The sequence below is a fragment of the Protopterus annectens genome, chromosome 11.part0 (genome assembly GCF_019279795.1).
Source record: "Protopterus annectens isolate FY-2018-M chromosome 11.part0, PAN1.0, whole genome shotgun sequence".
Taxonomy (NCBI): domain Eukaryota; kingdom Metazoa; phylum Chordata; order Ceratodontiformes; family Protopteridae; genus Protopterus; species Protopterus annectens.
In genome coordinates, this window is record NC_056745.1 from 240897803 (window position 1) to 240924803 (window position 27001).

The 27001-nt window shown below is 36.7% G+C and overlaps 1 protein-coding gene across 2 annotated transcripts in view; it reads left to right on the top strand.

The window, feature by feature from the left end:
* LMNTD1 (lamin tail domain containing 1) overlaps window positions 1-27001 on the top strand; it is a 1453405-nt gene that overhangs the window by 577918 nt on the left and 848486 nt on the right. For both annotated transcript variants that reach the window (XM_044087661.1, XM_044087662.1), the window contains exon 8: window positions 8240-8341. In XM_044087661.1, the coding sequence (XP_043943596.1) occupies window positions 8240-8341 (102 nt within the window). The remainder of the gene's footprint in view (window positions 1-8239; window positions 8342-27001) is intronic.

A 27001-nucleotide genomic window follows, 5' to 3' on the forward strand; every position in this document is an offset into this window, starting at 1 on the left:
GTACACCTTATTCAGTTGTGAACTTTGAAAGGTGAGGATGACAGAAATAAAATTAAAGTGGACATGTGTGCATAAAATGCTCCAAGTTAGTGAAAGGCGTACTTATTTATGCTGTTAATGTATGTTTTATGTTCATATTTACATTAGTATTGTTAAAAGTAAATGACTTGGATACTATTGCACAGTGACAACTGAAAGCTTAGATGCTGCTGTGCATGTTTGCCACTGACACCTACCCTGAAAATTTGTAACTTGTATAGTTTGAGAGCTGTTGGCGACTATTCATATGCTGCATTATACAATTAGGCATAACTGCCATAGCATTTTATATGTCTCAAACTCTTATCTCCCATTTTGAAACAGTGCCTGAAATAGTTGAGGATTCTCAAATATCATACAAAAACTCGAGTCCTGAGGAAAGGTAGTGCTATTTATTGTCTGTACTGTAACTGTACACTTATCAAATTGTTTAAGGCTGGGATTCTTTCTGAAAAACAGAACCTGAACAATATTCATTTAGCATTGTAAAGTTATATTTATGTACTCTGTTCTGCTTGATATTATCTTTGTAAAGCTAAGTTTTTTGCCAAACAAATTTATTGTTTATACATTTTGGAAGTGATTATGATTCTGAATATTCTAATATTATAGGTATGTTTTTGGAACTAGTATTTTATCAGAAACAGTATGGGATTACTCATTAAAAGTATGCAAGATTCATAGGTTCTAACTGTCAAACACCTTCTAGGAGTGCATAAAGAACTGTATGATAGAAATCTTTGTTAACGGATAGGATCTTGCGCAATATTAGCTTGTCAAAAGCAGTATGGCATAACATAACAGTAGATAAGCAGAGATTTAGGAGCAAGAGAAGAAGGAGAAAGAGAGAGGCAGAGACAGAAACACAGGCTGACTCTGAAAGTAAGAGGCCAAGTGTAAGAAGATACTAGAAAGACAAGGAGTACGTTATCATGGTGAGTGCAGTGAAATATGTCATGTTACATTCACACTATTGGGTGGGTAGAGGAAAATAAAGATGCCTATGAAGCAGCTTTGCTAAGCTGTTGACTGTGAGGGCAAACTCCAATTTCACCATAAGCTGGTACAGACAGTATTACAAAATACACATTTTCTACCAATGCAAGACCTGCCTGAGAGATGCTGTATTGTGGGTAGGAAGAATTGAGAAAAAATGCAGGAGAAAAGGATTCATGGTCATTGGCTGAGAAAAGTGTGCCTATTTTGATAGTCTGATTCAGAATATAGACACTGCTAAAAAAAGTTAGTGGTAGTGCCATGGACCACTGCTAGGAAATAGAAGTATGAATTCTGGGACTCGCTGCTGAACTAAGAAATACTGTAGTTATACAGGTTAATTTTGATATAAAACAGGTGTAGTGTGCCTGTAAAATTACAGTACAATATGATATTACAAAGTAAGTTAAATAATGTTGACACTGCCCTCTTCAGTCTTGCAGGTAATGCAGTGTGGTGTAAAGCTATGTAATGTCCAGCACTAGATTCCCTTTGCCTACTATATGACTCTGAGCAAGTCACTTAACCAGACATTTCTCTAGGATAGCTAGGAAATTAGTCTAGGATCCTCATTGGTCTCCTGATCTCATCCCTAATTAGTCTGTATGAGCCAGTTTACTATACATTTTGCTTTCTTGTATTTTGTATTACTTTATTGTCTTCTTCTATTTTGTATATTGTGATTTGTTTTCTTTACACTTTGTTTTATTTGTATTGTGCTTTTAATTGCATATTAAAGGTAGGAAAGAGACCACAGCTGTGCCTCTTGTGAGCCACACAGAAATTATAACAGGTCAGTTAAGAAGTCACACATAAGTTAGAACAGGTCAATTAAGGATAATTATCTGTGAACTGAGGGCAGAGCTAGGAACTAAACTTCTATTTAAGGAGTAAAAATAAAACCTTTCAATGCTTTACTGAAAAGCTCACCAAGACTCTGCCCAACTTGCTGTAAGTAAAACGTTACTTTTTTTTTGCTTTCTTGTATTTTGTATTACTTTATTGCCCTCTTCTATGTTGTATATTGTGATTTGTTTTCTTTACACTGTGTTTTACCGGTTTACTATCACAATTTTGAAAATTGAAACAAATACTGTTTGGAACATCGGATGGCAAGGTCGAATCCCTGCACATTAATTAGGTGAAAATGTCGAATCTGATGAACGAATTCAGAAGATTCAACATCTTCTCCAAATATCGAACATGATGTCCATATAGGAGCTCAAGTAAGTGTCACTCCTACACTTAAAATCATTAACATTTTATGAAATTATTCCCTTTCAAGTATTTAAATTTATTGGCCATCCCGCTGTACTTCATAGAACCAGAATACAAAGTGCCCTCCCCTTCCAATCTGTCTTGCTTTTTTAAAATTAGTGGCTCTCCACTTAGACAGGTAAAACTCTTTCATAACTAACTGTTTAGTGCACACTGCAGTGCTTAGGATATTAACTACTTTTTTCCAGCTTACCCTTAAAATCTGTAACATCTACTGCAAGACCACCAATTATCGGGGAGTCCACGTTCTGCCTCTCAGCAATCATATTGGCATTAGTGCTTCTGTTTTCTCCTTGTGAGAGAAGGAGCGCAGGGACATAATTTCCAAGAAACTGCTGATCACTGGAAAGTTTAATAACTGCTTCATAGAAGCCAGCTTTGAATTTGTACTTATATTCTGCTCCTGCTAAGAGAAGGAGCAAAGTGCATTGATTATTGACTATTTCTGGTTGGGCAGTGAGTATCTGTGCTTGACGTTCATGCTATTCAAGGCATCTACCAGAAAAAGGCTACAACAAGCCTACAGACCCTTGTATCAACTGAGACAAGACTGTGGATTACCAAACAGGCTGTGGCCTGCTTCCCATCTTGGGACTGGTGCTAATGTTTCGCTTCTGGTGAGAGAAGAAGCAAAGGAGGCTTGTATCCCAGCAGAGTGAATCTGTGTTGATACCAGCACTGGTAGTAGCTAGACAGTAGCCATTCAAGCAACTCCCCTCTTTTCATCATTCTTGATAAGCTAATTCTTTGTTTTCAGTAAGTACTGATTGATTTGTTTCTAACTTCAGAATATCTGCCTAAATACTTCATCCCTAAATTTTCCGTGTCTGCTTATTAGTTTCCCCTCAACTGTTTGACAGTGCCCTGTATAGACCTAGACACCTTGAGTGGCACTTTTCCTGTAAAAGCATGACTGAAGTTTTATATATACCTAGTTGCACACAGGACATCTAGTTTGCAGTGACAAGCACTGTCCCCAGAGTTGCAAATCGGATACTCCTGACATTGCTTTATATTCTCACTCCAACTGTCTAATTGATAAAAAGGGTCTCTTGCCATGGATATGAACTTTCCCACTACCTCTGTTACCAGCTTGGTGGATATGAGCATCCTGAAGCAATGTAGAAATTGCCTCATGTTTACTGGCAACCAGTTAATTCTCAGACAAACTGATATGGTATGTGAGAGATGTATATACACTGGAGGCCAACGTCTCACATAAAAGTACTCCTAATGTTAATCAGGTTGTCAGTAGTACACATGTTGCACCCATCACACACAATACAAAGCAAACACATAGACCCACATATGCTGAAACACTTAAAGGTAACCTTCTTAAACCCCGAAGACCTCCTAGATGAAGTACACATAACAAATATCCTCAGCAGCCCTGAATGCACTCTTTCAAAACACCCACCTCAACACATACAGCCACATCTAATAGAGCCTCTACTTCTAAGCCCATAAGGCAAGCCACCACACAGTCTAACATTCTGGTCATTGACGACTCCATGGTGAGACACATTGATATCCCTGTCACTAGGATGAGCAAGGAGAAAGTCAGTTAGTTGATTATCAAGACAAGGATATGCCACATTATGCATGCATTCAGGTCATTGGACCGCAAGTACCAGTATGATTCAGTCATAGTCCATGTGGGTGTAAATGACCTGAGATGTACCTTCCAAGACTATATGAAGAGAGACATCATGGTGCTCTCAGAGTATGTGTCCCAGGTTGGTATGAGCATAGTATTGAGCAGCATTTTACCTTCTACAAGGATGATTTTTTTTTTTTATTTTTATTTTATTTATTTTATTTTTTCATTTGTTGACCGGGAATGTCCGACTAGGTTCCACAGAGCCTGTTTTCAGCGGAGGCCCGGGGAGAAATTCTCCAGATGCATGTCTTTGGAATGCCACAAAATGTACAAAAGAAGACTGACTTTAATAATTGGCTTAGTTTCTGGTGCCATTCTAAGTGAGTGCAATATTTTTCAGCATGGAAGGAGATGGTCAACGGACCATGCTGTCTTACCAGGGATGGTCTGCACCTCTCCCCTCTAGGCTTTTGAATATTAGCTAAAACATTGTCCTCCCCATAATGCCTTTTTAGGCAATGCCAAACTGAAAGTAGTTCTGACATAGCAAATCAAATCCAAGAATATCTAAAGGTGTTACTGCTGAATGCTGGAAGTCTAAACAACAAAAAAAAACAACTCCTACCAGCTTTCCTCAGCCTAGAGAATGCTGATATCTGTGCAGTCACTGAGACATGGTTTAAAGTCATGGAGAGCATACTGACAGTGTAAGGTTACAATGCCTTCCATACATTTAGACCAGCTATTACACAGACAGGGACTAAAGGTGGTGGTGTTTCAATTTACATAAAAAATAAATATACCTCAATGCTGGTGAAACAGGACAATGCACTTGAGCTACTCCATGTTCAAATCACCACAAGTAAAATCCAATACCACTTCCCTGCAAGCTATAGGTTCCCCTCTATGACCCAGGAAACCCATACCATGTATTTAAACTTATTGGAAACTCTCACCATCCAACCCAGTACCATACTCATGGGTGACTTTACTCACTATTAACCTGGAATCCTATACGACACCAAATGCACAGACACAGAGATTCCTGGATTTTGTAAACACAAACTCCCTGGACCAGATTGTCAATACTCCAACCAGGGATGCAACCATACTGGATCTGGTCCTGACTAATATGGGGAGAGTGCTGCACACCCCCTAGTCTAATGACTTACGTGGTAAGGTCAGACCACAAAATAGTCTCCTTTGAAGTAGAAATAAAATCTGGACCCCAAGTTACTCTGGAATATGCAGAAACTACTCTGAGGCTAACTTCCTGCTATTAAGCGATAACCTGGCAAAATTTCAAGTCCCTATAAACTCCAAGAACACTGCTGCCCATGCAAAGCTCTTCACAGAAACCCTATACATGCATGTTAATAGCTGCACAGAGCCAGCTGTACCCACCAGGAAGAAGTAGAAAATTAACTCAAAAAGCAAGCCACCCTGCTGGAATCACAAAGTCAATAGGCTGTATAACAGAAGGAAGAAATTCATGGCAAAAATTAGGAGGTGCACCACCCAGCAGGATAAAAGTACTCTCATCAAACTAAACAACCAACTCAGAGGACAAATAAACTCTACCAAAGCCAGATTTGAGGTAAATTTGGCCTCTCAAGCCAAGGATAACCACAAGACATTCTTTGGTAATGTCTGCAACCTCAAAGGCAATACGCAATTGTGTGAGGAGCTCATTGTAGGTCGACTCACCTATACTGAGCCAGAAGATATAGCAAACCTACTGGCCAACAAATTCAGCTCAGACTTTATCCCTCTCTCCACCTCAAGCTTCCCTCAGGAAATACCATCAAAAATAACTCCCCTGTTATCACTAGGGAAGAGATCCTTACTGCTATATCTCTAAGACCAAGAACACTGCATCAGTGAGCCGAGATAATATCCTAGGATGCCTTCTAAATAGAATAAAACATGACCTATCAGGCCCTCTGGAATTGCTATTTAACTGTAGCCTCCAACAGGCTTTGTGCCTTATGAATAGAGAACAGCAACAGTCATCCCTCTGCATAAATGTGGGGACATCTACAGACCCTGGAAACTACAGACCCATAAGTCTAACTAGTCTTAGATGTAAAGCCATGGAAATAATTATCATGAAAATGATCAATAATGATATAGTAAAGCTCGAGACACTGGACCCAACCCAATTTTCTTTTGTCAAGAGCAGACCATGCCTTTGAGAAGGCCATCAAAGCAATGTATAAGCACAAAATGGTTCACACTGCCTACCTTGACCTGGCCAAGCAATTTTACACAATACCCCACTCTGGCATTGTTGACCTACTTAGGTGCAAACCTGTATGTCACCCAATGGATAGCCAACTGGCTCACAGATAAGACCCATGAAGTTAGAATTGGGGAGTCCATCTCTACAAAGAGGCCAGTCACAAGTGGAGTGCCTCAGGGATCGGTTTGTGATCTGCTCCTTTTTGGCATTTGCTTCTCTGAAGTCAAGGCCAATGTCAATAGTCTCTAGCTAACTAAATTTACAGATGATTGCAAATTAGGAGCTGTCATTGAATCCCACACCAACACTAATGTTTCCAGGAAGGGCTGATACAGACAAACAACTGGTGTTAGAGCCATGGAAAAAACTAAATGCCAAGAAATGCATAATAGTATCCTTCAGGAAGTCATCCACCCCTGGTAATTATCATATTGACAACACACTCCTTAAAGATGACCCAGTAGTCAGGGACTTAGGGACACACATAGACAGCAATCTAGCCTTTGACCATCACATATCTACAGTAGGGAGGAAATCATTCTATGTTGCTCAACTTATAAATAAAGGTATGGCACCTAGGTCAAAGGAAGTCATTGTTCCACTGCATTTGACATTCATCCAACCTATCATTGTGTATAATTCCCACTTTGGTATGTACCTAACCAGGCATATCCAACAATCAGAATATCCACAGAGGTTCTATACTAAACGAATACAGAATGTAAGTAACATGTCCTATGTAGATCACGTTAGGGCCCTATCCCTGTATTCTGTCTCCTACAGGCTATTGAGGGGAGATCTATGTCTGGCATACAGGGCATTGTCAGACCCCACTCTGGTGGACTTCCTGCATATCCACAAAACAAGTAGCACCAGAATTACCCGTTCTAAAGACTTAAACCTTGCCTGCGATATGAATAGGATCTGCTGGACAGACTGGTATGTATCCCAGAGACTACTCCATCTCTGGAACAGGCTCTCCATCCATGTAGAGCAGAATTCTTCCCTAACCCAATTTCAAGTGTAACTTGGATAACTGGATGGGGAACAGGAAATTCATCTCTGGTTTGGCACCTATGTTTCTAATGGGCACAGGCAGCCTGTAAATGTTTCATCTCCCAGACTGCTGCTTGTAAATGTTTCATCTCCCAAGCCCCTGCTTATACTTTTCAAGGGTACCAGAACATATCAGAGATGTGGGATGCAGGGCTAGACTTAAAAAGGTCCTTGTGGTCATTAGCTTAGTAAACACCTATGAACCAATGAACCAATACTGGGGTTTGTGAGTGCATCCTATAAAAAGATTATTTTTTCTGATAGTTCTAATTATCATTTTGCTTGTTACATGATCTGTTAAGCATCACACATGATTTACTTATGCAATCAACCTATATAACAGCAGTCTCTTGTTTCTTGTGTTTTAGTTTTGTTTAGTAGCCTAAACTTCAGCTGTTGACATTTTCTATGCCAAAGACCATAGCCAATGCACCTCTGTTATTTATTATAATGAACTCCATGGTTGTTATACTTCAGGGTAGGAATTAAGAACCCTTTACATTCATCACTGTCCTTCATCGAAATCCATAAATTCAGGATATGATTGGATGGTGATGGACTGTTAACCAACTTTTCTTAATTCCAGGTATTAGCCATTTTATAAACTAGTGAAATGTCAGTTTTTTGAAGCTTTTCCTACTACTGCCATCATTCCTAGGTAAAGTGAATTAAATAAGTACATTAACTGAATTCAAAATCAGTTTGCAGGGATTTGCCTAAACAGGCAAGGCGTTTGTACATTTTAGTTGATGTTTTAGAATTGCTATAGCTTTAAAATGTCAGCAGTTGGACATTAGAGTCAGTATATTAGTATTCCATCATGTTAATGAGTCACTGGCTGTAGAGGTCTGCAGCGGACAATTTGACAGATTTTAATTGTTTGCATATTTGTATCAGAATAGTCAATAAATATCTTAAGCTGGGACAGTTGTTACTATGTTACATAGAGATTTTTTTCAGAACTGATCTAATAAAAGCTTCCATTTTCCTTAGAAAACTCTTTTGACAACATTCTCCTTCATTAACAGCGCCAGTATGAGAACTCCAACAACAAAACGCTCATTGAGAAACTGGAACAGGAACAAGAGAAGAGCCAGCAGCGCATCCGGGCCCTGGAGGCAAGGTTAGAGGTCAGTGCAGTCAATGTTGTGGTCACGTCCTGGAGGTGAGGTTGGAGGTCAGTGCAGTCAATGTAGTGGTCACAGCAAAGCTATACTTCCAACAACATAGCAATCATCTACAAATGCACTTGTCAGTCTATTTCCTAGTATATTTAACATGCATAGCTGCCATTCACAACGATGCTTCCAGATATAAGATAAGCATTCATTGTTAAAAATCATATGTTAGTTCCATGGTCCCGTTTGACATTTGTTTATCAGTTTTAAATGTAATCAAATAGAGAGGCACAGCACTTCTTAAAAGATGGTGTAAAATTTCTGTATAATCCATCCTTTTTTAAATTAATTTTCATTTAGGACTATGTAATACAACATTTAATTAAACAGCACCTCATCCACATTAACCATGAGTAAAAGGCTTAAAAATGTTTAGATTCTGTAGCTCATTTTAATGCACAGTATAAAAATGAGATTTTACTGTTTGAGAAAAAGTCCATGTGCCTTATTTCTTCTGTAACCTGCACTAATACAGCAGCAGTTCATGGAATATAGGAATATTTGCAGAATTGATCGGTTATGTCCTACCTTCGGAAATATTATTCTATCATAGCCACAGATGCAACTGTATGCAGTAATCTGCCGCTTTGGATTGTTGTAAAACAAACTCTGATAACAGAATGCCTGTTAAGACTTGTAATGTGAGACTAAGTGATACTTTATTAAAGATTTGAAACAAAAGATGTTGAAAATAACATATTTCTAAAAATATTTATCAAACGGCACTATGTAAAACTAACTGGAGTGAGGTGTTCAGTGAAAAAACTGCAGATGCAATGTGGAAAGTTTTGAAAGAGAAATTGAGTGCAAAAAATCAAAAAAATGTTTAACATCAGGATCTAGGCATACAGCGACCGAGGGTATATTTGAATAAAAACAAGCTATCTGATTAAGGTGATGAAAGAATAATAGTAACTGTTGCTAACATGATTATTAGGTTAAATAAAAAGCTGCAAGAATGATATGAAATATAAAGGGTTAATTTAGGAATAGTATAAAATGCTGAAAAATAGAAAGTAGTAAGCGTGCTGGCATAGCTTAATTAGATTTTGGCATCCATGTAAAGGAATATGTTATTGAGAAACAAAGTCTGTAAAAATAACTGTGCAGATGGCAGCTGGGAGGACATCAACAAAGTAAAGAGATGTAACATCAAGTTTCAGATAGTGCTGGAACACCATGTTTCAGATAATGCAAGACTGAGTTTCCATGAATCATCAAACTACAAAGAACCAATGACAAGGGAACAAAGGAAAACTGTTATACAAAGAAAGAACTGTTATACATCAGACTTTGAGAAAAAAATATCAGACTTTTTGATATAAATATGAGTGTGTATAAATAAGCTTTGGGAATTTGCCATAGAGCGCTGACAGCATCTGTGTTGCATGCTTGTAGATCCGAAAGGAGAATGTAACAGTAAAGCGTATTAACTGAAGTAGTGTCTTGTATATTTATTGTACTTAGTACAATACAGTAATAAGACTAGTTGATCACAATACATAGTTAAATATACTTTAGTATGCTTGCATGCAAATGCGAGTAACAGCAAGAAACCAACAGAAGACGTTATATAATTTTTCAGGTGAGAGACAAAAAATTCAAGAAATGAGAGGTTGAACTACAACTTTGAAAACTGAAATAAACAAGCTGGGCAAAACAGATTAAGCACAATGTGAGTCGAGATCAAGAAAAAAATAGAAGAAAATTTATGTAACGATATTGAGCATAATAGGAATCCTTTTATAGATACATAAGATGTAAAAGGAGTAAAGACATACAAATTGATAAATTGTGCAGATTCTAAAATTTATTCTCAGGCATAACAGATTATAGATATATTTACAAAATCTTATGCAAAACAGTTTGGCTACACAAAAGGGGTGATAAGTTGTCCTAGTGACATCCAGGTAATCCCAGATACTGAAATCAAATTAGATTATATTGAAAAAGAACTGCGCAAACTGGATCAAAACAAAAGTACAGGGAGGAGACGGTAATAATCACCTGGGAACACTTCAGCAAGAACTTATTGTATCATTATATCTATTATTCACCAGGTCATATAAATATGGGTAGATTCCTCAGGATTGGAGACATGAGCTTATTAAACCTATCTTTAAAGGAAAGGGGGGTAGGAGAAACCCAGAGTAATATAGACCCTTAAGTTTACTTTCATGTTGTGGAAAAATAATGGAGAAGGTAATATTGGATAAGTTATTGTCAGAGTTGGATAGACTAGGGCTTGAAACCATATACCAGCATGCATATGCTGAAAACAGATCTATTACCACCTGTAAGATGATGTTCTATAACAATATAATGACAACTATGAATGAAAAATTGTGCTGTGATGTAATTTATATAGATAAGTTCAGCATTTGACAGGGTCATACACAAAACACTGATGAATAAATTAGAACAACTAGGTATTGGTGTACTCTTGATAAGATGGATAGCTACATGGCTTACAAATAGGACATGTCCAATATCATACAGCATCTGGACGGGTGAAATCCTTGCTTACAGTCAAGGTGTCCCATGGGGCTCTGTCCTAGGCCCTTACTTATTTAGATTGTATCTTTTAGACCTATCTTTTTCATCTGAGGTGTTCTACAGTCTGTATGCAGACAACCTGACATTGGGTAAACTGATTACATGTGTTACAGATAAGGGATGTCTGCAAAATAACTTGACTAAATTGACCATTTGGATAAAGGAGAATTATATGATGATAAATACATCAAAAGCTAAGCATATGAGATTTGGGAGACATAAATTGAAAGGTGAATATTTAATACAGCACACAGGGATTGAAACTATAGACTCATTTAATGACCTGGGTATATGGATAGATCCAGCTATGAGTTTTTCTAATCATATCAACCAATTGGTTAATGATAGTTATAGAACTATAGGTTGTATAAAAAGATTTATAAAGTCTGGAAATCAAAAATGATGAAGTTGTTGTTTGTTAGTTACATTAGACCTAAACTTGAGTAAGGAATAACAATATGGAAACCCTATAAGAAAACAAGCATGAGTAAACTGGGAAGAGTACAGCGGAAATATACCAAGGGCATCCATGGATTTGAAAATTTAAGTTATTATGAAAGGCTATAATATCTGAATGTGTACAGTGTCTCTTATAGATATCTAAGAGGAGAACCTATTCAGGTATATAGGGAATTTAGAGACAACTACCTCTGGGAATGTTTGGGGTTATCAAAAAGCACTAGAAAATCATCAGACTGCCTATGTAGAAGATTCTATAGGAATGAGGTGTACTAATTGGTTCTCAGACAGAGTAGCTGATGCATAGAACAGACTACCAAATTATATTAAAGCATGTACTAGTTCAGATATTTTTAAAAACAGCCTGGACACTTATTATGGGAACAAGTATTTTGGTATATTGGCAAGCTAGAAGGGCATTGATGCCCATTCTGAAATAGCTGTATGTACAGTATGTATAAAGGCAAGCATTTATATTTCATATCAACATTTGTATCTGTGTAGAATGCCTTCTTTGCTGTCCAGTGTCGGGTAGGAAGTCCATGGCACCAGTAATAAGCAAGCAGCATTGTAATCCAAATTTACTTCGTGCTCCATTGCAACTAGCCAGAGGGAGTATATTCATCTGTGAAATCACTTTATGTGTTTTACTTCTCTAACAAGGCTTCCTGCTAACCTGAACAGATTTTTGACAGTATTAAGGATAAGTATAGCTGATATATTTGAAATGGGGATCCGTCAATATGTTCGAAGTTTCACTACTTCGAACCATACTTCACCGAGTCCACTTGTTCGAAGTAGTGAAACTTCGAACATTGACTTCGGCAGTCACACTACAACGCGGAATGGGAATATTCCCTTTTTCTTGCTGTAGTGCGATCTCGGAGTTGGTATATTTAAGTAGGGGTTGGGGGGTGCATGGGGGCTTGCTCCCCTGCAAAAACATGTTTTTGTGTTTTTTTTTTTTTTGGGTAGCCCGGGGAACTAGACTTCAGCGAAAGTGCACTTTCTTTTAAGTGGACATTTGCTGAAGTGTAGGGTCTACTGCTCTGTTTTGAAGAAGTGTATTTTCGATGTAGAGCAGTAGGCCCATTTGAAATATATGTGCTTATCTAAGTATCACAAGTGTCACACCTCCCCAAAGCTTTCTGCTGGGCACTTGGTGATCTTGCAAGAGTAGATGATGTGTTTTTGTAACCTTGTTCAAAATTGTTGCCCACTCTTGATCTGGTAGCAACATTTGAAAAGGCACAGTAGTGCAGATTACTGAATGCAAGTTTTGAGTTATACTACTCAGTAATGAGTGGGACCGAGTGTCCATCTGCATGACTTGTGACCTGAGTTCAGTTACTGGCCTTAGATTCTAGAAAGACAGCTGGAAAAATTAAATAATTTATGCCAAACACCTCCTCCTCTGTGTGGTTAGACTGTTGTATTAACTGTCTCTGCAGTAATTCTGCCACTGTTTCTGGATGTTTGAACCATTGTAGGACTGTCCAAATCAGCTTTCTTGGCACTTTGTCATATGATTTCTCCAAGTCTACGAATACCCACATGGACGATTTCCTTTATCTGGCTTCTTCTTAATTATCTGTTTCACTGCAAACATTGGGCTTGTTGTGCTGCATCCTGACCTGAATCCAGACTGCTCTCCTCTCATCATCCTTTCTACTGCAATGCTTATTTATCAACCATACCCCACAGAACTTTCATGCAGTGTGGCAGGAGTTTGATACCTCTATGCTACCCACAGTTGTGAATGTCACATTTGTTCTTGTATGTGGACATTAGAATGCTTATTTTCCAGTCATCTTGGATACATCTTTCTGTCTATACTACTATGAGTATCCTCCTGAGCCATCTGGACTTGTGCGTTCCACCACCAGCCATCCTTATGTACCTTATTTCAGTACCTACTTGGAAGCATATCTGTTCTATAGTCTTCAAAAATACTGTTTTGAGGCACTGTGATTTTTTTCGGCTCCACCTATTTTTTCATTTCCCTGAGGTGCAAAAGTCCAGAATATTTCCTTGAACTCGTGCTTTCACTCCAGTCAACTTCTTTGTCTGAAACCTAGTCTGTGTCCACTTTAGCCTTCTCTAACCACCGCTTATAGCTGATTCTGTTCACCAGTGGTTTATTCTGTGGGCTGCCTGTTTCACTAGAGCTGACTTTGCAATTGCTGATTCTACCCAATGCTCTTTCCTTGCTAGGAGGAAGTCTACTTGAGTTGCATGTTTCCTACTTTTATATATAATTTTGTGGATGTTTCTCTTGCTGAACTATGTGTTAGTTCCTATCAAACCATTTGCCAAACAGGTATCTGGAATGACCTCTCCTTCTTTATTTATGTTACCCCACCCATGTGGACCCAGGCAGTCCTCAGATCCTGTTCTGTCTGTCCTGATATGTGCATTCAGGTCACCCATTATCAGCACCAAATCATGCTGTCATGCTTTATCTAGCAGGTCCTGTAACTGCTGTCTGAATTCACTCTTTTCCTCACTATCACAACCCTGCTGTGGGGCACACGCTGAGCTTATGAATATTGCCCTAGCTTTACATTCGAGTCTAATTGCCATGAGCTTCTGATGACATTGCTTATTGTCTTCTGAAGCATCTCTCTCACCACATTTCTCATCTGTCCTCTCTTGAGTAGAAGACTTTGGATCCCAAGCCAAGTGGCTTTGCTGCACTGCCTTTACATCCTGTTTCCTGGATATAGAGGATGTCCAACATCCTCCTTATTATCATGTCGTCCACTTTAAAGATATGTCCTGTCATTGAACCTATTCATTGCATTTATGATTCGCATGATTCCTCTAGCAAGATCCCACATGAGAAAGATTCAATGGTACTTAACTCAGTACGATCCAGTATAATCTGCCTCTGACATTCCAGATTTCAGTTTTCAGGTTTGTGAAAAGGGAACTTCTTTGGTGGAGAGACCAATTTTTATCTGAATCCAGGTCTCCTGTTTTCACTTCCAGCTCTTGTACAGTCTGTAACAACAAATGCCTCAGACTTTGCTTGGGGAACATTGTCTTTGGTGATAAAAGTGCAGGATCTTTGGAACAAAAAAACAAAGACCAAAGGACATCAGCATAAAAGAGATGCTGGCAGTTATAAATGCTCTCAACTGTCTCAATCAGCAGTGGTCCCCAGGACCACTAGAGGTGATTACAGTTAACCACAGTTATATGGTACATCAACAAACAGGGGGGGGGGATCCAGATCTTATCCTCTGTATAGACTAGCAATGGTAGTTTAGGATATAGCATTTTAGCATAGTCACACTCTACAAGCATCTCACATCTCATCAGAGCAAAGGTTTGTGTCAAGCAAGCTGAGCAGGATCAGGACAGACCTTCACAAATAGAAACTGAATCAGAGAGTCTTGAGAGATTTTCAAGAATTGATCCAGCTGTGGGGAACACATCAGATGGATCTTTTTGCCTCTAGTCACAGTAATCTGTTGACAAAATTCTGCTCCAGGACTCCATACAAGTAGGACTAGAAAACAGCAGCTTTTTTCTTTTTCTTAGACAGGAATATTTGTATATGCTTTTCCACCATTTCTACTAATATCCAGAGTCATTCTGAAATTCATTGCTGTAGCAGTTGACCCCCTTTATTTTCCACGCATTGACCTTTTAAGGGCTGTAGTCTCTTTCTCTCAGTTGGCATGAAAGCTGTAAAGGGCTCAGCACCCAAACCACTCTTTTTCTTCAGTCTGCTTGAGCTGGTTAATGGTTTGAGTGTGTGGAATGTGCTCTGGAAGCTGTCTGGTTGTTATATCCTTAGCAGGATATAACTCAAACAGCTAAAGCTACTGCAGTACTGATTGTTCAAAAATCTACTGTTATGGTAAGTTTATTTACTCAGTTGCACCATATCACAGTAATATAGACTAGGTGTTGCATATAGTATAGAGCAACAAAGGATTGTGCAGGAAAAGCTGTTTCAAGGAATGATCTTCCATTAATCCATGAATCCGTAATCCTGTCTCTACAGCACTATATCTCTTTACCTCGCTCATAAATCATTTTCCGTCTTTTATCAAACTATGACTATACAATTCTTTTTAAGCTGCTGCACTGTAGGATTTTATTGATCATGTAAAGATATCTGAAAGTTTCTATCCTTTCTCATTATATTAGAGTTGTATGTGTATTGCTCCCTTTGTTTCTCTTCCTGGCTTTTGGGGCAAACATTTTACCATTTTAGTTAGTGTCCTCTAAACAGCTTCCACTATATTAGTATCATTTCAGGTATAGATTACCAGAATTTCACGTAACATATGAGTCAGTGGGCAGAAATATGATTATGCGGGTCTCTTTCCAGTGGAGAACTTCTCTTGAGGTTGAGTGACTTCAGCAGTTGTTGCATTAAGCAAAATGGTACAAGGGTGAAACCCTAGCATGGCATGGCAGGTGTGTTTGTGTGTGTGTGTGTGTGTGTGTGTGTGTGTGTGTGTGCGGGGGGAGGTTGACTCATACTTTACTCATGGTAATTATTTTTATTTAATTATTTATTTATTTTACTTTTATTTATACGTCTCACCCCTGGAAACAGACTCACTTACTAGTATTATATTTGAGTCAGGGTCATGCCAGCTGTTTGTATAGAGAAATAAAACTGACATCATTTACTTGTAATACAGCTCCCTCTATTTTCCAGAATATCCCCATCTTTTCTACTGCCTTTCCACAATGATTTTATGTCATTTGTGTCTTTCGGCTTTTCCCGGTTAGGGGTCACCACAGCGGAACTCCGGTCCACTAATGATTGGCAGTAGAGTTTTACATGCTGGCTTGCCAGGCCTAATGCACAACCTTCAATGAAGGAATGCCCATTCACGCATGTCGTCACACAGAAGACACTCTAACTGAGAATCGAACGGGCAACATCTAACTGTGAGGCGACAACGCTACCGCAGCACCACCACCGCAGTTTCTCTAAAATAAATGTTTTCATTCCACCTTTGTTGCTGAATTCAATTTACCTCTGCTATGAGGGCTTTATTGTTTCTTTTTCCCTTGTTCTTTCCACTGTGATTTATATAGCATATTTAATGCTACTGTGCATGAGCTTATGTGAGTTTGTGTGTGTGTGTGTGTGTGTGTGTGTGTGTGTGTGTGTGTGTGTATATATATATATATATATATATATATATATATATATATATATAGGTCCCCATACATAACCAAAACGCCACTTACCCGACTGATTTTTTGACCTCTGTGAGCACTTATTTCACCTGCATATCTCTTTAACTGAACAAGTGTTTCTATTAATACTGTCCCTGAAAACATTATCTTAAAAAAGTAGTAACAGAAATTATGCAAGTGCTCTCACTATTTATCTCTCTTTCTCCCTCTCTAACTCCATTTTTGATTTATCACATGCTACCTTTCAGGGAACCATATCATTTTACAAAATGCACGACCAACAACTAACTTGGCAGTACCTGATTTGTCTTTCCACAGGCAAGATCATCAATCAGGTATTAGTAAAGTCTAAACATAAGAAAACACATACTTTTGTTGCAAGCTTTCCAGTCCTTAATTATTTTAACTGAAATGTTACTGTCTGTCAGTGAAAGTGAATTGCTGACATGCATCGGCCTTCACTAGAAATGTATTCACTAGTAGAAGAGTTTTTTGACCCAGCAGGCATTAACACTTATAATGTCATCAATCTGGCCTTCAGGCAGAAAACATACTCCCAATGTTATTATTGTCAGTTACATTGTATAATACCATTAGTGCAGTGAGAACAGCAACAAGAAAGAGCACGAGGCAACCATCTAGATCCTGTCTGCTTTGACACTCCTGTCCTTTTAGCTTACTAAATGACTAGATTTGACTAAAATTAATGACTGAAACTGTCCTATAATGATTTAACTCCATACAATTGTCCAGATTTGTGGTATATCTTGTAACCTAGTTTATATTCAATTGTCTTATTTTTTTGTACAGTAATTCTCATGTTGCTTATATTGTTTGTGAACTATACTGTATTTTTATTGTACTGTATGTGGACCATTTTTTTCCCAAGGCCTCTGCTGGAAATGCACTCTGTAGATCCAGTCAGAGTACCCCGGTAAACAAATGTGAAATAAATAAATAAATAATGAATTACCTTTGCAGTATTAGAAATTGTATTCTTGCTGTTCTGTGAAAGCTCATGTCTGTCTAATAAAAGTGTTCTGACTCTATAAGTCTAGGTTGTACAGTTTCCAAGGTGTGACAATTTGTTCGTGAAATTTTAGAGAAAAATATCATTCTGTTTTTGTGTGTATCATAATATTTTACAGTACCGATGCAAAAACTTTGAATGCATTACCTGTTATCATTGAAAAGAACACCGAGTATCAGAATGACACTAACATTTTTTTTATCTGGAATGCCCTGCAGTGGAAATATTAATCCTTTGTCACTTGCTATTTTTATTTTCATATTTGTATTTATATTTTCAAAATTGTGCGAGTTCCGTTATTTTTCTTATTCTTATTTGCATCCCTTTTTTCATAACTGAGAGGGCTACGTGTTATTCAGTGACATGGTTTGGACTGCTATGGTGCAAAACACAAAAATATAGTGTCAAACATCTCTTACAGTACACTTTACTGGTGATATTGTTATTTATTTGCTAATAATCATGAAGATATGAAATGTTTCCATCTGTACTTAAGATTTCTAAAACCAAGTGACTTACAAACTATTGCATAGCATCAGATGAATCTTTAGATAATGTTCGCAAAAACTGTCATTATTTGTATTGTGTTGCACATCCAGGCAGATATTCAGTGTTATTTATATTGCTAATTATACAATTAAGAATAATTGTTCATATTTCTGTAAATATCAGATCAGAATTTTTTGCTGTCACGTGAAAGCTCATGTCTGTCTAATAAAAGTGTTCTGACTATATAAGTCTAGGTTGTACAGTTTCCAAGGGGTGAGAATTTGTGAAATTTTAGAGAAAAATATCATTCTGGTTTTGTGTGTATCATAATATTTTACAGTACTGATGCAAAAACTTTGAACATGTTAACTGTTATTAATGAAAATAACACATTATTGACAACATTGCTGTTTGTACCATTTTAATAGCTTTCATTATTCCTAAAATATTTATATTTGTTTTATGTTTTTGATTTGTATTTTTCAGCAAATGTTTCAGAATGTAAAGGTGTGAAATTCCATAGTTCAGAGGTAAATGTGGCCAGTCCTATGACATTTCCTATATTTATTTTATTACATCAACAAGTACAGGATATGTGGAATATCTTGCTTTAACAAACATGTCTGTGTTTTTAGGATATTGAAGAGACACATTATTTAACCATTCATTCATTCACTTTTTGTTACAATTTAGACGCATCCCTACAGTCTCTTTTATGTTTTCAGAATGTATGACACACACAGATCTGTCTCTTAATAAATCAGGCTACCTCTTTTGCCTCCAATATGCCAGTGTTTTGCCAACCTAAGTAATGGTGCAATTTGTCAAAATATGCTCTCATTTCTGCATTTTTATGTTATGGAATCTGAATTGTTCATAAATCACTATTGCCTTTGGACTCATTTTGTTTTACACATTTTTCACAATGTCTTCTTCAGATGACTGTGAAGCATATTTATCAGCTGGTACTAAACTTTGTAGCAGGCCATATGTTTTTATGTCTATCACATTATGCAAAACAAATACCTTCTTTTCACATAACCTGACTAGGTTTCCACAATAGCATCAAAAATCACTTACATTTCTAACACTTTCTGCCTTTTTGCCTTTGCCTTCATTTTCGAGGTTTTGCTCCTCTGATTGTTTAATGTACAACAATTTACTGTGCCACTGTTTTTATGCTAATAATTGTAATGTATATTCATAAATATTGCTAATATCTCTGGGTACACTCTTATACCAAGTGTTAGTAGTGTTAGTATCCTATGTGTTTTCAGGATTTTTAGTTTTCAGTATTTTGAGTTTTTCAGTATTTTGAACTTTCAGGATTTTGGTCTCAGGATATATATATATATATATATATATATATATATATATATATATATATATACACACACACTATCTTTGGGATGGCACTACAGTGGGGAAAAGGATATATTTCCTTATCCTCACTGTACCGTGCTTCAGTGAATCAGTGTTCATGAAAGTGCACTTTCACTAAAGTAGGTTCGGCTTTCTGTTTTTCAAAAAAGTGATTTTTTGATAAACAGAAGTAGACCCATATATATTATATTTTATATATATATTATATATATATTTTATACATACATGCAACCCCACCTACCCACGCGCGTGTGCACACACACACACACACACACACACACACACACACACACACACACACACACACACACACACACACACACACACACACACACACACACACACACACACACTCCTACATGATATATGTACCCATTTTCCCTTTTGGCATAACAGACATTCCACAAAATGGGCATTTGATAAAGTTAACATTCGGCACATAAAACCTATAGTTAACATTGTCAACAAACTGAGGAGTCAACCACATTAACTGTTAATATATATATGTGTGTGTGTGTATATATATATATATATATATATATATATATATATATATATATGTATATATATATATATATATATATATATATATATATGTAAAGGTAGAGAGAGGTAGCCTACAACAGCAAGATGGGAAGATAGTTGCTCAAATGGAGGAACAGTGAAGAACTAAGTAGGATGTTGCCTGAATACCTTGGAGATGTGGAGCATGATAGCTGATCAGGGTCTGATGTGAAGTTGTACATGGTGGAAATACCTGTTCTATAGAGCTGGAATCTGAGCCTGGAAAATGCTTGGAAAAGGCCTGGAACAGGCCTGGAGACTTGATACTCAATTTTAAGTGCACCCAGTTATGAAAGTTCTAAACAGTCTGTGTATATGTGTCGAGAAAAACATTGAAACCTCTGTTTTTGTTTATGCTGAAAGCTGATATTTTGTGTTTCCCTTATAGCTGTACAAAATAAAATGATTTTTTTTTATAAATGATACCTCCACTATGTATTTGAATGTACACTAATGATGTGTGAGAGGCATTTGGCCAAGGACCTGTCATATACCATTCCATGTAATTCCTCTGCTGCCATATGTAGGACATTTTAGGCTACAAATTCCATATGTAGCTGATATCATTGCTTCCCTGAGGCATTTCTTCAGTGGTTTTGTGATCAGTCAGCAGTATTTCTTTTTACTGCTGTCTCTTGGTGTATTGCCTGGCAATCCTAATCATGGATGGCTTACTAAAACTTCTTTTTTTCCTGATAATTTTTTATTAGAATTTCAAAATGAACAACAGTAAAAACTCAATAACAATGAAATAACTATGTTAATATCAGATAAAGTAGATCATGAATTAACTTTCTTATCAATAAAGAAGAAAAAATATAAGCAGCTAATAAAACAACTATTTACAAAGGGTGTCTTCTAACACACAATTAAATATGTATGCATTTTACACATATTACCATCAAACAATCATTGTTTGTTTAAAAGTTCACTTAGTCCTTTCCATGAATTGTACAAGGATGTGATTCTTCTGGTTCTTGTTCTTATTGTAAAAATCTCCAAATGACTATGTTCAGAAGCAATGTTTCTAAATTCATTGAAGGAGGGGATCTTGTCACTTTTCCAATTCCTTGTTATTACTTTCCTTGCAATTGACAGAGGACTCCACAGAATTGGATATTTCACCTTTGCTACATACTCAGGTATTGGAGTATTAAAAAGAGCCAAGGATTTAGACAATATAAAATTATCAGAGAATAAAGCTTGTAAGAAATTATTAATTTTATCCCAGTATAATTTAATTTCAGCACATTCAAAAATATATATCCCCAACCAGCTTTCCCTTTTAATTTACATCTTCAACAAGTGATTTTAGTTTTAGATATGATTTCCATTTTATGTGGTGTATAAAATGACCTATGTATAAATTTCCAGGAGAACAGTTTCCATTTAAGTGAAGATGTAGTTAATTTAGATGATTTTAAAATGAACTGTTTGTCTTCTTCACTTGGGGATTTATTGTTTATGTTTTTAAAATAATTCCAGTATGATTCTTTTACATATTGTACTTCTATTCTTATGATTTTATATAATTTAGATAATATGTTGTTTCCTTCTAATTTTTGTTGAATTTGAATGTTTAAAAAAATCAGTACATTTTGGGATACATTTTTAATTGTTGGTTGCATAATCTCTATTCTCCTTTCAACATATTTTGCACAGTTTAGAATGTGCACCCATAGTTCCTTACTTAAATTAAACTTATCTAATATATATTGAGCTGATAAAGCATTCTCTTTATGTAACAATTGAGACCAATAAACAAGGTTGTTTTCTTTGAAACTTTTCATGACCATCACGTTAGAAGATGTGATATTGTTTTGTGTATAGCTAAGAAATAGCCACACTTTATAAGATGTTTTTTTTGAGAAAAAAGTTCTCAATGTTTTTATTGTTAGATTAATAACGTCTGAGTTAATTTTGGCAATAGAGTTATTTAAAAATTCCTTTTTTAATAACCAATACATGGTGTTGTGAGATGATAGGAATTTATTAGAATGGTTCAAGAAAATGGTTTGCATTAAAAATTGCCCATAAATGTCTTTCCATTTGGCCGTGTAATAGGGATTTGACCATAAATTATTGTTTTGGTGACAGAAACAATAGAATATACTTCCAAGTCTGGTAAACTAATACCTCCATTTGACCAGTCTCTGATATGATTATTTAGTGCTATTCTAGATTTATTAGGAAACCATAAAAATTTTTTGATTAAAGTGTTAAATTTCTTTATAATGATTTCAGGTGGGGGTAAAAAAAAGGGATTGTATTATATATATAAATGTTGGCAGAATAATCATTTTAATAATAGATAGTCTCTCATCCATAGTGAAGAAGTATTTATTCCAGTTATTTATAAGGCTTTCTATATTTTGTAGGCTAGCTTCATAATTAATATCTATTATCTCTTTAATATTTTCAGCAATAACTATTCCTAAATACTTTAATTGATGCTCTTTTGCTAAGTACTTTCTAAAAATCTTCTTATATGTCTTTGCTGCTAAAGTTTATAGGTAGAAATTTAGTCTTATTTTCATTAAAAATAAGTCTCGATTTTCTTTGAAAATCCTCTATTAGGGTAAAAAGAGTTATGAGAGATTTATTATGATCTTTTAAGGTCAATAAAATATCATCAGCAAATAAATGAGTCTTAACTATTAAATCTTTACTTTTTAAAACTCCCTTAATGTCATTATGTGATCTTATAAGGTTGCAAATGGTTCAATAGCTAAAGTAAAAACCAAAGGTGAGAGAGGGCATCCTTGTTTAGTACCTTTTGTGATTTTTATTGACTCTGATGTAAACGGGCCAATTTTAATATAAGCTTGGGAGTTGATATATAAGAGGTTAATGAGGTGTATAAATTTATGGGAAAAGTTACTTTCTTCTAGAAGTAATGAAAGATGCTTCCAATTTACAGAATCAAAAGTACAATTAATATCAAAACTTACTATTGTTAAACTTTCTTTTGTTGGCCAGATCAATTAGGGCATTATTCTTTTGCTTACTAAAACTTCTTGTTGAATCTAAAGAAGAAATTGATCCAAAACTTTAGCAACTACAACAACAAGTAACTGTACTGGTAAGTACAAACAATAACTTCAGAAGGGTGCATGGCATGAACAAACTTAGCAAGGTTGATGACCTGCAATCATACTTCACAATTTTTGTGCATTGTGAGATAAGTGGAACCAAGCAGACCTGGCAAAAATGTTCCCATCTCAGCTGACAGGAATGGCTTTAAAATGTATATGAAAATAGAGGGGACTGGTTACACAGATTAAGATAAACTAAAAAGAAGCTTTGACTAGGGCTGGAATAAACTGTTAAGTTACAAGCTATAAAATTCCATAACTGGACTTTTAATGCTAGCAAATTCCTAAAAGCAAAGATAAATGACTTAAAACATATTTTAAAGCTATGGCTAGGGCTGGATTACAACAGTTCACTGAAAATTTTAGAAAATTTGGCAGTAGGTCAGTTAAAAGAATGTAGTCTAATAATGAAAGAAAATGGGCATTCAATACTGATCTTAAGAACTTTGATAAACTAATGAATTTAGTAAAAGGTTTATTAGTTGATGACATAGTACTTGAAACTGAATTGTCTGCCTCTAACTTTAAGATTTCAGTAAGGAATGCATAATCTTCTGCAAAAGAAAAAAACAGCAACAAATGTGCTATTTTACCTGAAATGTGTGGGGAGAAAATGCACTGCTGAGTTATGTGCTACTAACAGTAAAGTGAACACTAGTGATGGAAATGTGAAGACTGAAATACATGCAACAAATTAAGTTGCTCCTATGGAGTGTGACAAGGCTTTAGATAGAATAATCTAGTTGGCTTTATCTCATTGTGTTACAATAACAATAACAAAGTGTACTGTATTTTAAGATAGAAGTGAGTTTCTAGCCCTGCAGGCTTCTGGAAACATGATTAACCTTGTCAAAGTCCCCTGATGTATAAGCACATGATTATTAGCAAACAAAAGTAGAGGTAATGTGCAGTTTTGGTAGCAGAAAAGGGTGTCCCTTCACAGATGCAGAAATTTAAACAATTCTGGCTAACCTGTTACACCCTGTTGCAGTCATCTTTGTTTTGATCCATGATGTAATATTAGGTAAGGGTTTCCCCATTTAAAGACACTGTGAAAAGTATAAGAATTGGAAGAAGCCATAGACAAAGTGTTGAAGGTGGACACTCTTAAAAAGAAAGAGGTAGAGAAGAACCGTCACGTGATCATTCAGTATAAGAACGGGCAGGAGTCAGTGACACATGTATTATAGGATCATTGAAGTTACTAGGCTTTTGGCCCTGAGGCTCTTGCAAGCCTAGCCAAGAATTTAGCCCATGTTCCAACAAGTCAGCACCCTATGCCACTGTCCAGCAGAGAGACAGGTGGAGTACCAGTGGTGTATTTTCTGTTCCCTATCCAGTTATCCAGGTTGCACTTAAAAAGGTTTAATAAGGTACTCTGCTTCACATGGACAGGGAGTCTATTCCACAAAAGGGGAGTCTCTGGGACACAAATCTGTCCTGCCAACAAGTCCTATTGATGTCACAGATCAGGTTGAGGTCACACATGCGGGTTACTTGAGTGGAGCTTGACTTGCAGATATGCAGCAGTCCCATCAGGGTGGGTCTGTGATTGCTCTATATTGCAGACAGAGATCACCTCTGAGGAGTCTGTAGGAGACTGATTAGAGGGACAGGGCTTTTAGCCTATCTGTGTAAGGTAGATGTTTGAGGCCCTGGATTCTCTGGCTGATGAACCTCTGTGGTCTGTCCAGCTGCTGCATGTGCTTTGTGAGGTACATGATGAAAGGGGAATTGTATTCAATAATGGGTCTTATAAGGGATGAATACAGCGATGTTATGACCACCTTGTCCCTGGATGAGATACCCTTACTAATGAGGTGGGCCAGGTATGGATGTCCTAAGTCAAAACAATGAAAAAGGACATAGCGTAGAAGCTACAAAAGGTACCACCAGAATATGGTTTCTCTTAGACAGTAAAAAGATCCAGTATGTTATCAGACGTCTGACCCTAAGATACTGCAACAGAAACCCAAAACTGTAAAAGATGACAGTACAAGGATCAGAGCTGAACTGATAGAGCGCTCTGAGGTAAAAATCAGTTCAAGGTAGAAGTCTGCCCAGAAACTTACAAAAAGTGCTAGCACAAAGGCAAAGAGGTCAAACGCAGAAGAGGAAGAAAAAGTAAATGAGAGGAGTGGTATTTCCTTACACAAAGACAGAGGAGAAAACAACCTGAAAAAAAGAGCTTGCGATATATCTCTGCAGGTATCAGAAGAAGTAAAGCAGAAGGTGAGTTTTGTATAGCAGTGCATCTAAATTGCTTAATCTTTTTGCTATTTCATTTTTTTCGTCTGCAATAATGAAACAAGTGCACTGCTTAGAACATGTATTGTCTAGGACTGGTGACCAATACAGTTGTGAGGTGGGGGGCTACATTCCAGAAGATGATGTGCAATTTCTACTAGCTTGACTTAGCCCCTGCCTTTATAAGTACTATACCATTCGAGGTACTGGAGTATGTACCTTCTTTTTTTGCCTCATGATGAAATTGTTCCTGTTTTGTAATATGTGTGAACATGTACAGCTTACTTAATTGTGTATGCTTGTACCTACTAGTCCACTAAAAAATTGGATCCAACGAACCAACGAAAATAAAACCACAGTATTTATTATAGATGTGATGTAAGCAGCGCTTCAGTCAGTGTTTCAGTGTTTCCTTCCTCACTATGCTTGTACCTACTGTAAAACTGTTTGCATAGTCTCCAAATGACTTTTAGAGTTTTACTTCATGAGCTTTCTCTGGAAATAACCAGTGCCTAACATAAACAACCTGACTATCGAAGGGTAAAAAAAATGTTAAACCAAATGCTAAAAACCAGTGTGAAGTTGCCAGACCGTAACATTTTGCTTCTTTATATTTCAGGTTCTAGTCATGGTCTACCCCATTTGGGCTCACTAGTTCTAGGGTTAATTAGGTGACTTATTTGAAACTTAAAATAAAAAAATAGATATTTGCAGTGTTGGTAGTGCAATCTCAGTTTTATTATAGTGCCAATTGCTATGTATTATTTCTTTATTTAATGTCCTGCAGTTGCTTATATCATGGCTTTATACACCTTTATGTTATTACATATTGCAGTGTGTGTGTGTGTGTGTGTGTGTGTGTGTGTGTGTGTGTGTGTGTGTGTGTGTGTGTGTGTGTGTGTGTGTGTGTGTGTGTGTGCTTACAGGCACACACTCACACACACACACACACACACACACACACACACACACACACACACACGCACACACACACACACACACTATTGCATATGTTGTTTGTTGTACTCTTTGTCAGCTGCATTGTTACAAGAAATAGCCAGGTGGTACATTCAGTAAATCATGCATCTTTCTTATTTGCCATTAACAAATGCTACTAGCCAGTTAAAAATCTTTTTTTTCTAAACAATTCATCCATTTTTGTCAGATTTCACCATATTCCTTATTGCTGTTTTCATTTTCTTCCTCAACATAGTTCTCATATCATTTATTACAATCTTCTTTCACACCAGAAAAATCTAATCAAATAGTTTCAGTTTAGGGTGTATTGCTGCACTTTTACTAAATCATCTCTTACATGAAACCCAAAGTCCGTTATGGCCTATTTCTCCAGATGACTGCCTTCGAAGCAGCAGATTAATAGGTCTAGAACCTTTGTTTGACCTTTCATTATGTCTATAATAAATATCTGCTGGCTCTATTACATTCCTGAAATTGCTACACATGCCAGGGTGCTATCAGTCAGTTATATGTATAGATGCTTCCTTTCTGTCTCCTGCAATCATCTCAATGCTGTCCAGAAAATGAACAAATCTTCACCATCTACATTTCCTTTCTTTCTAAATGAAATGCAGAGGAATATCATCTAGCTTCATTTTG